The following is a 13,577-nucleotide window of genomic DNA, read 5'->3' as shown; positions in this document are numbered from 1 at the left end:
AACCTCCCATCCCCTGCATACCTGTACGTGTCTAATGGAGGAGAATTTCCTTTGGTGTCAGTGGTCTGTCAACAGAATTTCAGCCAGTTTTTCTCTTTTCAGCTCAGTGTTTGACCCCTACCTCCAGGAGTACTGGAAATCCCTAAGCACTGATATTTTCAGGGTTCCTCTGAGACTAATGATTTGACTACTCACCCACATAAGGTTCTGGGTTTAGTTACTCTGTTTTTTTTTTGTTTGTTTGTTTTTGGTTTTGTTTTTTTGTTTTGTTTTGTTTGTTTGTTTGAGAGGGAGTTTCGCGCTTGTTGCCCCAGGCTGGAGTGCAATGGTGCGAACTCGGCTTACTGCAACCTCTGCCTCCCGGGTTCAAGCGATTCTCCTGCCTCAGGCTACCAAGTAGCTGGGATTACAGGCACGCACCACCATGCCTGGCTAATTTTTTGTATTTTTAGTAGAGACAGGGTTTCACCATGGCCAGGCTGGTCCTGAACTCCTGACCTCAGGTGATCCGCCCACCTGGACCTCCCAGAGTGCTAGGATTATAGGCGTGAGCCACTGCACCCGGCCTAGTTACTCGGTTTTTAAATTAATCACCATTCCTCAGTCACCTTCTGATTCCCAGTAAAGCTGTCAATATCTTTATTCAGTGGTGGACTCTCAGAACTCTTTTCTTTTTCCATGTTAGTTGATGGTTTGATTTGGTTGTGTTTTTATTTTAAATTAGTAGACTTTATTTCTTAGAGAGGTTTTCAGTTTACACAAAAATTGAACAGGAAGTACCGAGTTCCCATACATTCTCTATCCCCAATACCCCTCCCCAACACCAGTTTCCACTATTTTTTTTTCCACTGTATTTCTTTTTTAATTTAACTTATTTTAAGTTCAGGGGTACATGTGAAAGTTTGTTACCAAGGTAAACTTTGTCATGGGGGTTTGTTGTACATAATATTTCATCACCCAGGTAGTAAGCCTAGTACCCAATAGTTATTTTTCCTGATCCTCTCCCTCCTCCCACCCTCCACCCTCCCAAAGGCCCCAGTGTGTGTTGTTCTCTGTATGTGTCCATGAGTTCTCATCATGTAGCTCCCACTTGTAAGTGAGAACATGCAGTATTTGGTTTTCTTTTCCTACGTTAGTTTGCTAAGGATAATGGCCTCCAGCTCCATCCATATCCATGCAAAGGACATATCTCATTCTTGTTTTATGGCTGCATAGTATTCCACGGTATATATGTACCACATTTTCTTTATCCAGTCTATCACCGATGGGCATTTAGGTTGACTCCATGCTTTTGCTACTGTGAATAGTGTTGCAGGGAACATACATGCTCATGTGCCTTTATAATGATAAAATTCCGTTTCTATTATTGCAGTGGGGTTTTGAAAAGAGATAAATCAGGTTGATCAATGCAACATTTTTAACTGGAAATTCAGACTGGATTCTGAAAATGACTCAATTGTGGCAAGGTTAGGGATAAAAGTAGAGAATCTCTGGAATTGCCCATATGAAGGATATGGATATGCTGTTATTAGACAATTCATGGTCATCCATTGTCTATACCAAATACTGAGAGATTGTGTATTTTGGACCTCACAAAACTTCCTTTGCTGCCCAGGTACCTAATATTTCAGGATGTTCTAAGGTTCACCACAGTGCCACTTCTTTCCACAGCAAGGCTGCCCTAATCAATGGGGAGATTTTTTTTTTAAGTCGCCCATCTCCTATTCAAAATATCCATTCATTTCTTCACAGTGACTTAGTCTCTACACTGATGGGGAATGCAAACAAGTTTTACCCAGGTAGTAATTCTAGGTGATTTGCAGTGGCCAATAGTTTTGCATTTGAGTTTTATCAACCTCCAATTCTGCAACTTTTTACATTATGAAAAAATAGTACTTTTAAAATACCTGAACACTTCTGTATCCACTTTATCTATTCCTAGGTATCATTTTCAAAATCAAAAATGTTTTCTCATTCCTATTAAGGTATAAGATATAATATGTTATTTTGGAGAAGACATGATATAGTTCCAAATTTAGTTATAGATTAAACATTACCAAATCCAAAAAGTTCCTATATTACTCCTTCTACTCAGCTCCCTAAAAGACTATGAAATTATTGTTTCTTTGAAAGTTTTAAATGCCAGAAATCTTAATATTTGTGAGCATGTATCCATGTTTCACTATTGAACCTGGATTCAGAGTTGGCAGTTAAAACTTCTACTTCAGATGAAATTTGCAGAAACAAACACTTGTTTTTATTTTATATTCACACATGGTATGTGTTAAGTTCAGATTTTACAAAGGAAAAAAAATGCCTTAAAAATACCTGTTTCATTGTATTAAATAGAAAGTAATGCTTCTGCCAGCAGGAACATAGATTATGTAGACTAATCTTTGCAATTGCTCATCAGCACATTTGGAAAATTAACTTTCCAGTCTTTTAGAAGCTTGAAAAGACTTGAATAGTTAGTATTTAAAATGAAAAATTTTTATCAGATATTAAAATGCAGGAGAAAAAATGGATGGATTTCATTTTTATTGCAGAAATTAGTCACTGAATCCTAATCTTAAAGCTTCTTTTCAAATTATATTTGTTACCTGGAGACAGCAGTTCATGTTTTTTTTTTAAAAAAATTCTGGATTGGGTAGCTTCAAGAAAGTTATATATATGATTATTTAAAAAAAAATTTACACACAAATGCACACACACCATTGTTTTGCAAGCTTTCCCAGTAAGAGCAAGGCCACCATATGTGAAAAACTGTTTGATACTTTGTTGAGATGCCCTGAAATTCTGTATTATCTTTTGGTTTCTTAATATGCATATTGGCCGGGCACGGTGGCTCACGCCTGTAATCCTAGCACTTTGGGAGGCCCAGGCGGGCGGATCACGAGGTCAGGAGATCGAGACCATCCTGGCTAACAGGGTGAAACCCTGTCTCCACTAAAAATATAAAAAATTAGCCGGGCATGGTGGCAGGTGCATGTAGTCCCAGCTACTCGGGAGGCTAAGGCAGGATAATGGCGTGAACCAAGGAAGCGGAGCTTGCAGTGAGCTGAGATGGCGCCACTGCACTCCAGCCTGGGCGATAGAGCGGCGAGACTCTGTCTCAAAAAAAAAAAATGCATATTAACACTCATTATTTTATTATGATATATGTAGCACTTTCCATACTGATTCACCTCCGTCTGGAGACTGTAAATTTTTGGAGGCATAAGCCATGATTTTCCTTAGTAAATAAAATGGCAACATCTGCACATTACTAAAACTATAGTAAACCCTTAAGAAATATGTGCAAAATATTTTTCAAAATAAGAGGTCTCGGTTACAAGCAAAAGAAATGATGCTGGTGACCATAAGCAATACGGAAATATAGTAGAAAGATAATGTCAACTCCAAGGGATTTCCAAGGACTTAGGTTAGAAAATGCACAGAATTCAAGGCAGCTCTGAGGAGCCAAGAATGTGGACCTAGGTGTCCCCTTGTCTTTGCTCAGTAGCACCAGGCCTGAGAGTGGAGTAAGCAGTCAGCCAAATATTAGATGCATGCCCACATGCTGATTGCCAGAGTCAAGGAGGGAGGTGTGGCCCTCTGGCAGCCATATTGGTAGGCAGCCCTCTACTTCTTACCAGTTAACTCACTGGGGAATGCCCCAGAGCCACGATTGGGGTAAATTTTGAGTAGGCAAAAATTTACAAATTGAACTTCCCCTTAACTTCACACGACTTATCTCACATGACATTTCTAAAAATTTCATTTTATAAATAATACTTCTCTGAATGTAATGGAATATATTCCTTATGAATAAAATTGTGCATATTGATTCTGCAAGGAAAGTCAGGTCTCATCAGTCTAGAATCACGGGATCATGTCCATTTATTCTGTGGAATCATTATGTTCTATCTCCTTTTTTGTCATTAGAGTGCTACTACATACACAAATTGATGAAATTGCCCATAAAAGATGATATCATATGTCTTAGGTTTTCTCTCTATTCTGTAACAGTTTATAGAAACCTTGATGTCTTAGTTTATTTGTATTCAAACCATCTCAATTTTTTAATTCCAAAAAGTCCAATTTGGGTGGGAAGTATCATCTCTCATTTGTTTTTACTAAATGTGTGTTTATACTAAAGATCCCATGTAGTTACTTTTTTGCAAAGGAGAAAATGAGTGATTTCAATTTTTTTAACATTGCTTTTTGAACAGTTGAGATTCTACAGCAAAAGTCAATATAGTTCCTTATACTTCGAAAAGAGTAGTTCAGGACAGGTTCAGTGGTTCACACCTGTAATTCCAGTACTTTGGGAGCCTGAGGCAAGTGGATCACTTGAACCCAGGAGGCAGAAGTTGCAGTGAGCTGAGATTCCGCCACTGCACTCAGCCCGGGTGACAGAGTAAGACTCTATCTCAAAAAAGAAAAAAAAAAAAGTAGTTCCTAAAGTAACACTTAAGTAGGGAGTATGTTCTTACATGATTCTTGAATTCTGATCACCTTTAATAGAACCACAATGAATTAATTTTGGGGAGAATGGGATTCATTTTCTTATTTATTGTACTTTAAGTATGATACCATTCTTTGAAGCCATGAATTTATAATCCCCTCAACATTTAAAAAATGATGAGTTGGACTGGATGCAGTAAAAAGAGAGAACTTTTATGAGTTGTCCAAAAACTCCCTAGCCTAGAAGATGCCCAAATTCACAACACCACAGTTACAATTTTTTAGGACATAAATTACCTTTCCAAATAATTACTGAAATAGACAAAAAAAATCATGTTAAAACCTTTTAAAATAAAAATCCTATTAAAAAATGTTATATAGTACAATGTTAGATTACATGCGTATTTTATAAAATTGAAATATGAAAATTGTTTAATAATATTTTACTTCACTAGAAGCCTTTAGGTTTATCTAATGTCTATTTGGAATCCGTTGTGATGAGTAGAACTTAATTAAATAGTTAACAATCTAATAAATTTTAAATTTGAGTGTTTTTCTTTTCAGTCCTATTTTGTAGTATATATTTCAGCAGACTTACGAATATTTCAGCAAAGCAAAATAACAGTGGGCCCTACCTCATAGAATTATTATGAGAATTGAATGAGATAAGTCTTATGAAAATATTAACAGAAACAATTTTAATCATAATAGTAATATTAATAGTGCTCTTATTCCTCTTACTGCGTTTAGGAACAAATATGCTTTACTTTAAGATTTTAACCTAAAAATCTTGATATATACTGTAACTACCACAATGACATGTAGTGTGCAAGATTTTAGAATTTAATAAAGCATGTTCAAAAATCGGTGCTAATGCAGGACCACAAAACTATTCCTAAAATTATGCTACATTGAGTAATATGATTTTTTGTTTGTATCATAGCAATCAGAACAAGTACTTTATGAGTTTGAACATATGGAGAGAATTTAGCAAATGAACTTTTTATCTTAAAAGTTAATAGATTCTCCACATGTAGCAATGCATTAGTGAAGCTATTATCTCGGAAAGATTAAAAAATAAAGACACAAATGGAGGGAATTTCTGCAAGAGAGAGGGGAAAAGAAAGGGAGAGAGGAGAGGAAGAAGTCTTAATAGAAAATGTGCACATTGGCCGTTCTCTCTTTCCGTACCTGGCCGAGCAGGAGACGCCATCATGGGAGCTGACATCTGCCACAACAAGGACCGAAAGGTTCGGCGCAAGGAGCCCAAGAGCCAGGATATCTACCTGAGGCTGTTGGTCAAGCTGTGCAGTTTTCTGGCCAGACGAACCGACTCCACATTCAACCAGGTTGTGCTGAAGAGGTTGTTTATGAGTCGTACCAACCGGCCACCTCTGTCCCTTTCCCAGATGATCCGGAAGAGTGAAGCTTCCTGTCCGGGAAAACAAAACGGCCGTGATTGTGGGGAGCATAACAGATGACGTGCGGGTTCAGGAGGTGCCCAAACTGAAGGTGTGTGTGCTGAGTGTGACCAACCTGGCCCGCAGCCGCGTCCTCAGGGCAGGGGGCAAGATCCTCACTTTTCGACCAACTGGCCTTGGACTCCCGCAAGGGCTGCAGCACCGTCCTGCTCTCCGGTCTTCTCAAGGGCCGAAAGGTGTACGGGCATTTTGGCAAGGCCCCGGGAACCCCGCACAGCCACACCAAACCCTACGTCTGCTCCAAGGGCCGGAAGTTCGAGCGCGCCAGAGGCTGACGGGCCAGCTGAGGCTACAAAAACTAACCCTGGATCCTACTCTCTTATTGAAATGATTTTGGATGCAAAAAAAAAAAAAAAAAAAAAGAAAAAGAAAAGAAAAGAAAATGTGCACATTGACATTACAGTGGGGGGTGAGAAAAAGTCTCTTAAGTAGCATTTTACATGAGGTTCCTCGTTGGTTTACTCCAAATGTTGTCAAACTTCACGGTACATGAGAATTGGCTGGAGGGCTTAATAAAACGCAGATTTCTGGGTCTCACCCCCAGATTCTGATTTGTAGTTGGGTAGGACCCCAGAATTCAAATTTTAAGTTCCCAGCTGATCTCATCCTGCTGGTCTGACGAACCTCACTTGGAGAACCACTGGTCTAGTTTGTAACAGATTGACAGACTACTGCTTCATTCTACATGTCGGTAAGGAAATCTAAAAATGTTTTCATGAATACTATATAGGAATGATACAATTCGTTTTCTCAGATTTTACCTATTATTGTTAAGAATAAGCTGTTAAAATTTGTTACACATATAAACAATTATTCCATATCCTGAGGGTTGCATGTAAATATAGGTATCCCACAAACATATTTAAAAGCACAAATTAGACACAATAAGTATTTTTAGCCATGGCCAATGAATAAGAATAGAGAACATCCATTAAATTGATAGAAATTAAGGCCAGGCGCGGTAACTCACGCCTGTAATCCCAGCAATTTGGGAGGCCGAGGTGGGAAGATGGCCTGTGCCCAGGAGTTCTAGACCAGCCTGGGCAACAAAGTGAGACCCCCCTCTCTACAAAAAATTAACCCGCATGGTGGCATGTGCCTGCACTCTCAGCTACTTGGGAGGCTGAACTGGAAGGATCGCTTGAACCCTGGGAGGTTGAGGCTGCAGTGAGTCATGATCACGCCGCTGTATGCCAGCGTGGGTGACAGAGTGAAGACTCTGACCCCTCCACCAAAAAAAAGTGTACAAATTGAAACAACAATGAAACACCATTTTTCCCATTTCAGAAAGGGCTTCTGAAAATGTTTTATAATATCCTTTACCTTGTTGGTGGAAGTCTAAGGTCATGCCACCTAGAAAAAGGATGATTCCTGAGTTTATCTAGGTGGTGAGATTCGGAGTCATTATTTATACTTATTATGGTTTCTTATATTAAAATAAAACTATAAAATATAAGTAATGAAAAATGTATTATAATGTTTTAAAAACCAGTCTTGCTTCACTATGAATCATGAATATGAGTAAAACATTTTAAAATAAAATTGTTTGTCTTCTTCATAAACATCCTCTATTCCATAGTTATATTAGGTCACTTTGTAAACAATATATTTAGTAAGTCGATGGTGGATGGTAGTGAATTGGCACAGGAGGAGAAAAGGTAGATGCAGATAGGCAGCAAGGTAACACAGAGAAAGGGATTTTAGTTCTGGAGTGGAGGACTCATGATGCTGACCACTTGTGTTGTACAACTCATATGTCCTCACTAGATAGTTTCTCTCTACAGAAATATCCATTAGTTGATTAACTGCTCCCAGGTCTGCAACTGCTCTGACCATTCAGGTTAATAGCATTGCTCCTGGACTAGCTGATGTTGCTATATTCTCATATTCTTAAAGAACCATATACCAAGAAAGCACAGCCCAAATAAAGCACCCATATTGCTTAACAGGATACTCCAACTGAACGCCCCGCCACATTTGTAGTGTTTTTTATTTCCTTAAACAAATATCCTTTATTCACAGGAGAAACTCTTCCTTAGCAACATGAAGTAATCTTTCCTACATGTCATCAGCAATTATACAAATATGTACATGTATATATACCTATATATGTATGTGTGTTTATATATTTGTGTATATATGTGTGTATACATATATACACACATATCAAAGTAGATTTGTAGGTAAAAGAACAAAAAATGGCAAATGTCAATAACAAAACCTCTATTGCTGTAGCTCCTAAAACATATGAAATGCATTAGCATTTTCTGAAAGTTAATTTTCTTGATATTTAAATCATATAAAAATATTAGGTGAACTAATCATGTTATACACTAAAAAGGCTAAATGAGGCTGGGAAACATAAATTAATCCACATTCAGGACTAAGTTAACCCGTTTTGTAAGCCTCTGGGAACCACTTAACAGAAATTGCATAATCTTGCATAATAGCAAATCGACGGAATACTCTAGAAGTTTGCTGATCTAGCATTTAATTCTTGCAGAGCAATTATTGGGAAAGGATGTTCTGTCTGATAATAACATTGCTACAGTATTTAGATTTTTTAAATCCAGTGGAAAGATGAATTTGATGGAGATATGATCTCTGTCACACACATACGTGCACGTGCACACACAAACACACACACACACATCCTCCAGTGGTATAAGAAAGCCTCATACTTTAACTATACTAATTTCTTTTCATGATACCAGTTGACCCAACTATGCAGTTCGATGTTGACTAACGGATGAAATGCATGGCTCTTCCTTACACATCAACCCAAAGTTTGTACAGATTGTTTTTCTATTTTTCTGTTTTGTAACATCACAAACAGGTATCCTTTGGTAAAATCTAGATACATGAGAGATACACCTCCCCAACCGGGTAACTTATCTAAGTTGATAATTTTTAAATTTTTGTTTTAGTAATTAAAAACAACCAACCTATAACAAGAGGACATAGGAAATAACAATCTCCCTTTTTTAGAAACCAGCTTTTCTTACTCTTATATTTTAATGACTTCAGCAGTGGACTTGCCCTCCCTACATACTGATTTTTGAATCATCTTTCTGCACGTCAACTGATTAGAATTTACAGCTGTTCAGAAACAACAGATGCAACTTTGGTTGCAAAATGAAATTCAAACTCTTTACTAAGGACACAGCCTGATCAGAACTTTTCAGTGCAGCCTCTTTCTCACCATATAATTCCACATATCCTTTTAAAAATCCCTTTTGGCCAAGCACAGAATCTCACACCTGTGACTCCAACAGTTTGGGAGGCTGAGGCGGGTGGATCACCTGAGGTCAGGAGTTCGAGACCAGCCTGGCCAACATGGTAAAATCCTGTCTCTACTGAAAATACAAAAACTAGCTGGACGTGGTGGTGGGTGCCTGTAATCCTAGCTACTCGGGAGGCTGAGACAGGAGAATCGCTTGAACCCAGGAGGCAGAGGTTGTGGTGAGCTGAGATTGTGCCATTGCACTCCAGCCTGAGCAACAAGAGCAAAATTGTCTTGAAAAAAGAAAAAAGAAACAATGGCCGGACGCGGTGTCTCACGCTTGTAATCCCAGCACTTTGGGAGGCTGAGGTGGGTGGATCACCTGAGGCCGGGAGTTCAAGACCAGCCTGACCAACATGGAGAAACCGCATGTCTACTACGAATGCCAAAAATTATCCGGGTGTGGTGGTGCATGCCTGTAATCCCAGCTACTCGGGAGGCTGAGGCAGGAGAATCACTTGAACCTGGGAGGCGGAGGTTGCAGTGAGCCGAGATCGCGCCATTGCACTCTGGCCTGGGCAACAAGAGCAGAACTCCATCTCAAAAATTAATTAATTAATTAATTAATTAAATAAAATAAAATCCCACTCATTCCTGTAAATCTGGGTGACACCTTTTAACTGACTTTCTCTTGTCATCCCCAAGGATTAACCTCTACCGTCTCCACCATCTCCACCATCATCAGGACTCAGGTCATCTGTTTACAACTCTCTCTGTGTCTGATAACTTTGATCCATGTTAGCCTGGAGCTCCAGGATCAGGGATCTTTCTGAGGTCAGCACAGTGCCATCACTTTACAGCCTTGCTCCCAGTTCCTCAGTCCACCACTGGGAGAAAGACTGACTGTGAGAGATAGACTTTATTGGTGGTTAACGGAAATCTAAAAGAAATTACAGTATAAATGAAACTTAAAACCCTATCTTAATGTAATTGTTTACAGAGTTCAGGAGAGGAAAAAAGACCAAGTTCTTCCCACGATGTCTTCAAAAATGGCCCCCGTTGCTATTTCTCATTATCTTTGTTATTTACTAGTCACATACTCCTTGATGAAAACCATGATTTTGAAGCCCAGCAGTCTAAACCCTCATTCCTCTTTAGAAAAATTCAACTCTTACTGTCAGGGGTTAAGGTAATCCTACTATCTTTCTCCATTTTTTCCCCGAACCAGGACAGCTTAGTGGACACAATAGCTCAGCAGCAGCATGTTTTCCAGAGTCTGAGATATTATTTCAAAAATTGCACCACAGCTGGACTTGGGCAAGTGCTTCAGGATGGTTCAGAACAGGCCCCGACAGACTACATAATTATCTTTGAGTTCTTTGCCCATGAGAAGGGAAGACATGACTCTTTCTTCTTCCTGTAGTAGTCCAGCCTCTTTTTGTAGGTTACTCTGGAGGGGATGCATCCGAGTGCACGCGTGTGCACACAGACAGAGGTGCATTGTCCTACATTCATTCATTCAACGGCTATCTTTTGAGACCTCCCACATTTCAGCCACTGTGATAAGAAATATGTTTATAATAATAAGCAAAGCAGACTTGGAGCTTACAGTCATGTGAGAAAGGCAAGTCATGTCAAACAGAAATCTTAACTAGTCAGTGTGATAAGCACAGCAAAGGAAAATTGTAAAGCATGCTGAAATTGCTCAGTTGAGGGTCCTGACCCAGTGTTGGGGTCAGAGAAGGTGTTACTGACGAAGTGACTCTGAATTTCTATCTAAAGTCTAAGTATTGATTAAGTGAAAAAGGAAAACTTGTGACCAGAGGAAGCATGTCTTAAGGCTTAGAATTTGTCCAAATTGTACCAGACAGTGTAAGACTAAGACAAACCCATCACTCCTACAAAACATAATTCCAATAATATACTCGTGATGGTGCATCAATAAAATTCTATTTAAACATGAAGGGTTATATTTTTTAGGTCCTGATGTGGCTAGATTTAAAAGTAAAAATATACATTTATATCTGAAAAGCTCATTCTTTCGACATTTTAATATCAGCCAGTGCCACAGTTATCTTTGGAACCATTTTCCTTTGATCACAGAAGCCTCAATGGCACTTTATCTTCTGGCAAATAATAGAATGATTACATACATTTGCTTTAACCTTCTGAAATTGCTGGGAAAGAGCATATCTATAAATATACAGTGATAATTGATGGTCAAAATGCCAGTCTGGGTTTGAGCTCATTGAACAATTTTAGGCTCAAGAAAGAGAACAAGTTAAAATTTCTCTGAGCTTGTATTGCTTCTAAAGATTCTTTCCTTTATGCACTGTGATTTCTTAATGGGCTCTAGTGACACTGTTACACATTTATAATGTCTCTCTTCTGAGTAGTCAAAATGCAACCATTATGTTTTCTTAACCTATTAATGCAGTAATACTTGATTAAATGCACAAAGAAAATGAAAAATTCAAAAAATAAGTACTCCAAGCAGTACAGAAGGCTCTTAAGTTAAAGTAAAATAAAATAAAGTCTCCCTTTCACCCTCAGTCCTTAATCTCACTAGCAGAGTTTTCATACTATCAACTATAGTATATCTTATTTTTTTGTCCTTAACAATACTTCCTTTAACTCTTTCTATATAGCAAGAGTCTTCCCCATAGTATTCCATCCTCTGATTGCATTTAACCTGTTCATATTGGTGATCATTTGGGTCTTTGTGTTTTGTTACTGTGACAGATCCTGCAGTACTAGATACAAACACTGCCATAAACAATACAAACACTTCTGCAAATATATGTGTATAATTGCATTAGTCCATTTTCACACGGCTGATGAAAACATATCTGAGACTGGGTAAGTTATAAAGAAAAAAGGTTTAATGGACTCACAGTTCCACATGGTTGAGGAGGCCTCACAATCATGGCAGAAGGCAAAAGGCACTTCTTACATGGTGGCAGACAAGAGAGAATGAGAGCCAAGGGAAAGGGGTTTCCTCTTATAAAACCATCAGATCTTGTGAGACTTATTGACTACCAGGAGAACAGTATGGGGGAAACCACCCCCATGACTGAATTATCTCCTACCATGTTCCTCCCACAACACATGGAAATTATGGGAGCTACAATTCAAGATGAGATTTGAGTGGGGACACAGCCAAACCATATCAATAATATTCTATTAATATGATTTTAATTAGGTAATTAACTTAGATATTAGATAATTAAGAATATTAATTGCCTAATATTCTCCAGATATTTAATTTTCTCCCCTACACGGCTAGGCACAACCATGCAACCTTTGTGTCCAGTGACATGGCCAGTGAAGATCTACAGTTTGATCTTCCTTGCTTTTCCCGTTCTGCCAAGATGACTCAGGAGTCTCAGTATTCCAGAATGTTCAGCTACAAGATTGTGGAGTTTCCATCAGACTGGTTATGTGAACCAGGACCTTCCCCCAACTACTTAATTGAAACCTGCACTGGACCTCCAGCAGGAGTGAGAAATAACTTACCAGCTATCAAGAAAAGTTTTAATCTTTGTCATGATATTTTTTCCACTCAGCCTCCATGGGGTTCAAGCACTCACTCAATAGACAGCCTATAATGTAAATATAATTCTGCCCCTATAGCTCATGCTTATTTATGTAAATTGTTTCTCCTTATTTGGAAGACCAGGAAAATTTATGCTCAGAGCTTAAAAGTCTCCCAAGTAAAATAAAATTGGTATTGAAAATCTTGTATAAATCTAGTATGTGTATGTATAATATGCATTTCAACCATAGTTTTTATTATAAGGCGTTAGGTTTTGTGTGTGTATGTGGTTTTTATGTTTGTTTGTCTGTCTAGACGGAGTTTTGCTCTTGTCACCCAGGCTGGAGTGCAATGGCGTGATCTCGGCTCACCACAACCTCCGCCTCCCAGGTTCAAGCAATTCTCCTGTCTCAGCCTCCTGAGTAGCTGGGATGTACCACCATGCCCGGGTAATTTTGTATTTTTAGTAGAGATGAGATTTCTCCATGTTGATAAGGCTGGTCTCAAACTCCCTACCTCAGGTGATCCGCTGGCCTCGGCCTCCCAAAGTGATGGGGTTACAGGCTTGAGCGACCACGCCTGGCTGTTTTGTTTTGTTTTTTGCTGTATTCACCTTGCTTGTGATAGCCTGTGGATTGATATCTTAACCTGACCCCCAGTATTTCCCTGTTGGCATCTTACCTGAAGCCAAGAGATTGTCTGCTTCCATGCATAACTGAGATACCTGTCCCTTGATTCCAACCACCTATTCCAATACTCTGTTGAAATTTCGTGAACACTCCTTTGATTTATATGATAATATGAGCATCATTGACATAAGATACATGTGTGGTTATACTAGCATACATATTAGAACCTGCTTCCTTGGTGGGGGTGTCTCTACCATAAAACT

General features: G+C 38.8%; 1 protein-coding gene and 1 pseudogene across 1 annotated transcript in view; one reads left to right on the top strand and one right to left on the bottom strand.

The window, feature by feature from the left end:
• Window positions 1-5,718, bottom strand: part of CNTNAP4 (contactin associated protein family member 4) — a 325,777-nt gene extending 320,059 nt beyond the window's left edge. Inside the window, exon 1 of the mRNA XM_063797455.1 lies at window positions 5,638-5,718. Within this exon, the coding sequence (XP_063653525.1) occupies window positions 5,638-5,674 (37 nt within the window). The 5' untranslated portion in view covers window positions 5,675-5,718. The remainder of the gene's footprint in view (window positions 1-5,637) is intronic.
• Window positions 5,661-6,308, top strand: LOC468034 (large ribosomal subunit protein eL18-like; annotated as a pseudogene).
• Window positions 6,309-13,577: the final 7,269 nt, after the last annotated feature.

Source organism: Pan troglodytes, chromosome 18 (genome assembly GCF_028858775.2).
Source record: "Pan troglodytes isolate AG18354 chromosome 18, NHGRI_mPanTro3-v2.0_pri, whole genome shotgun sequence".
NCBI lineage: Eukaryota > Metazoa > Chordata > Mammalia > Primates > Hominidae > Pan > Pan troglodytes.
Note: the sequence above shows the minus strand (reverse complement) of the source record. Positions and strands in the feature narration are given on the sequence as shown.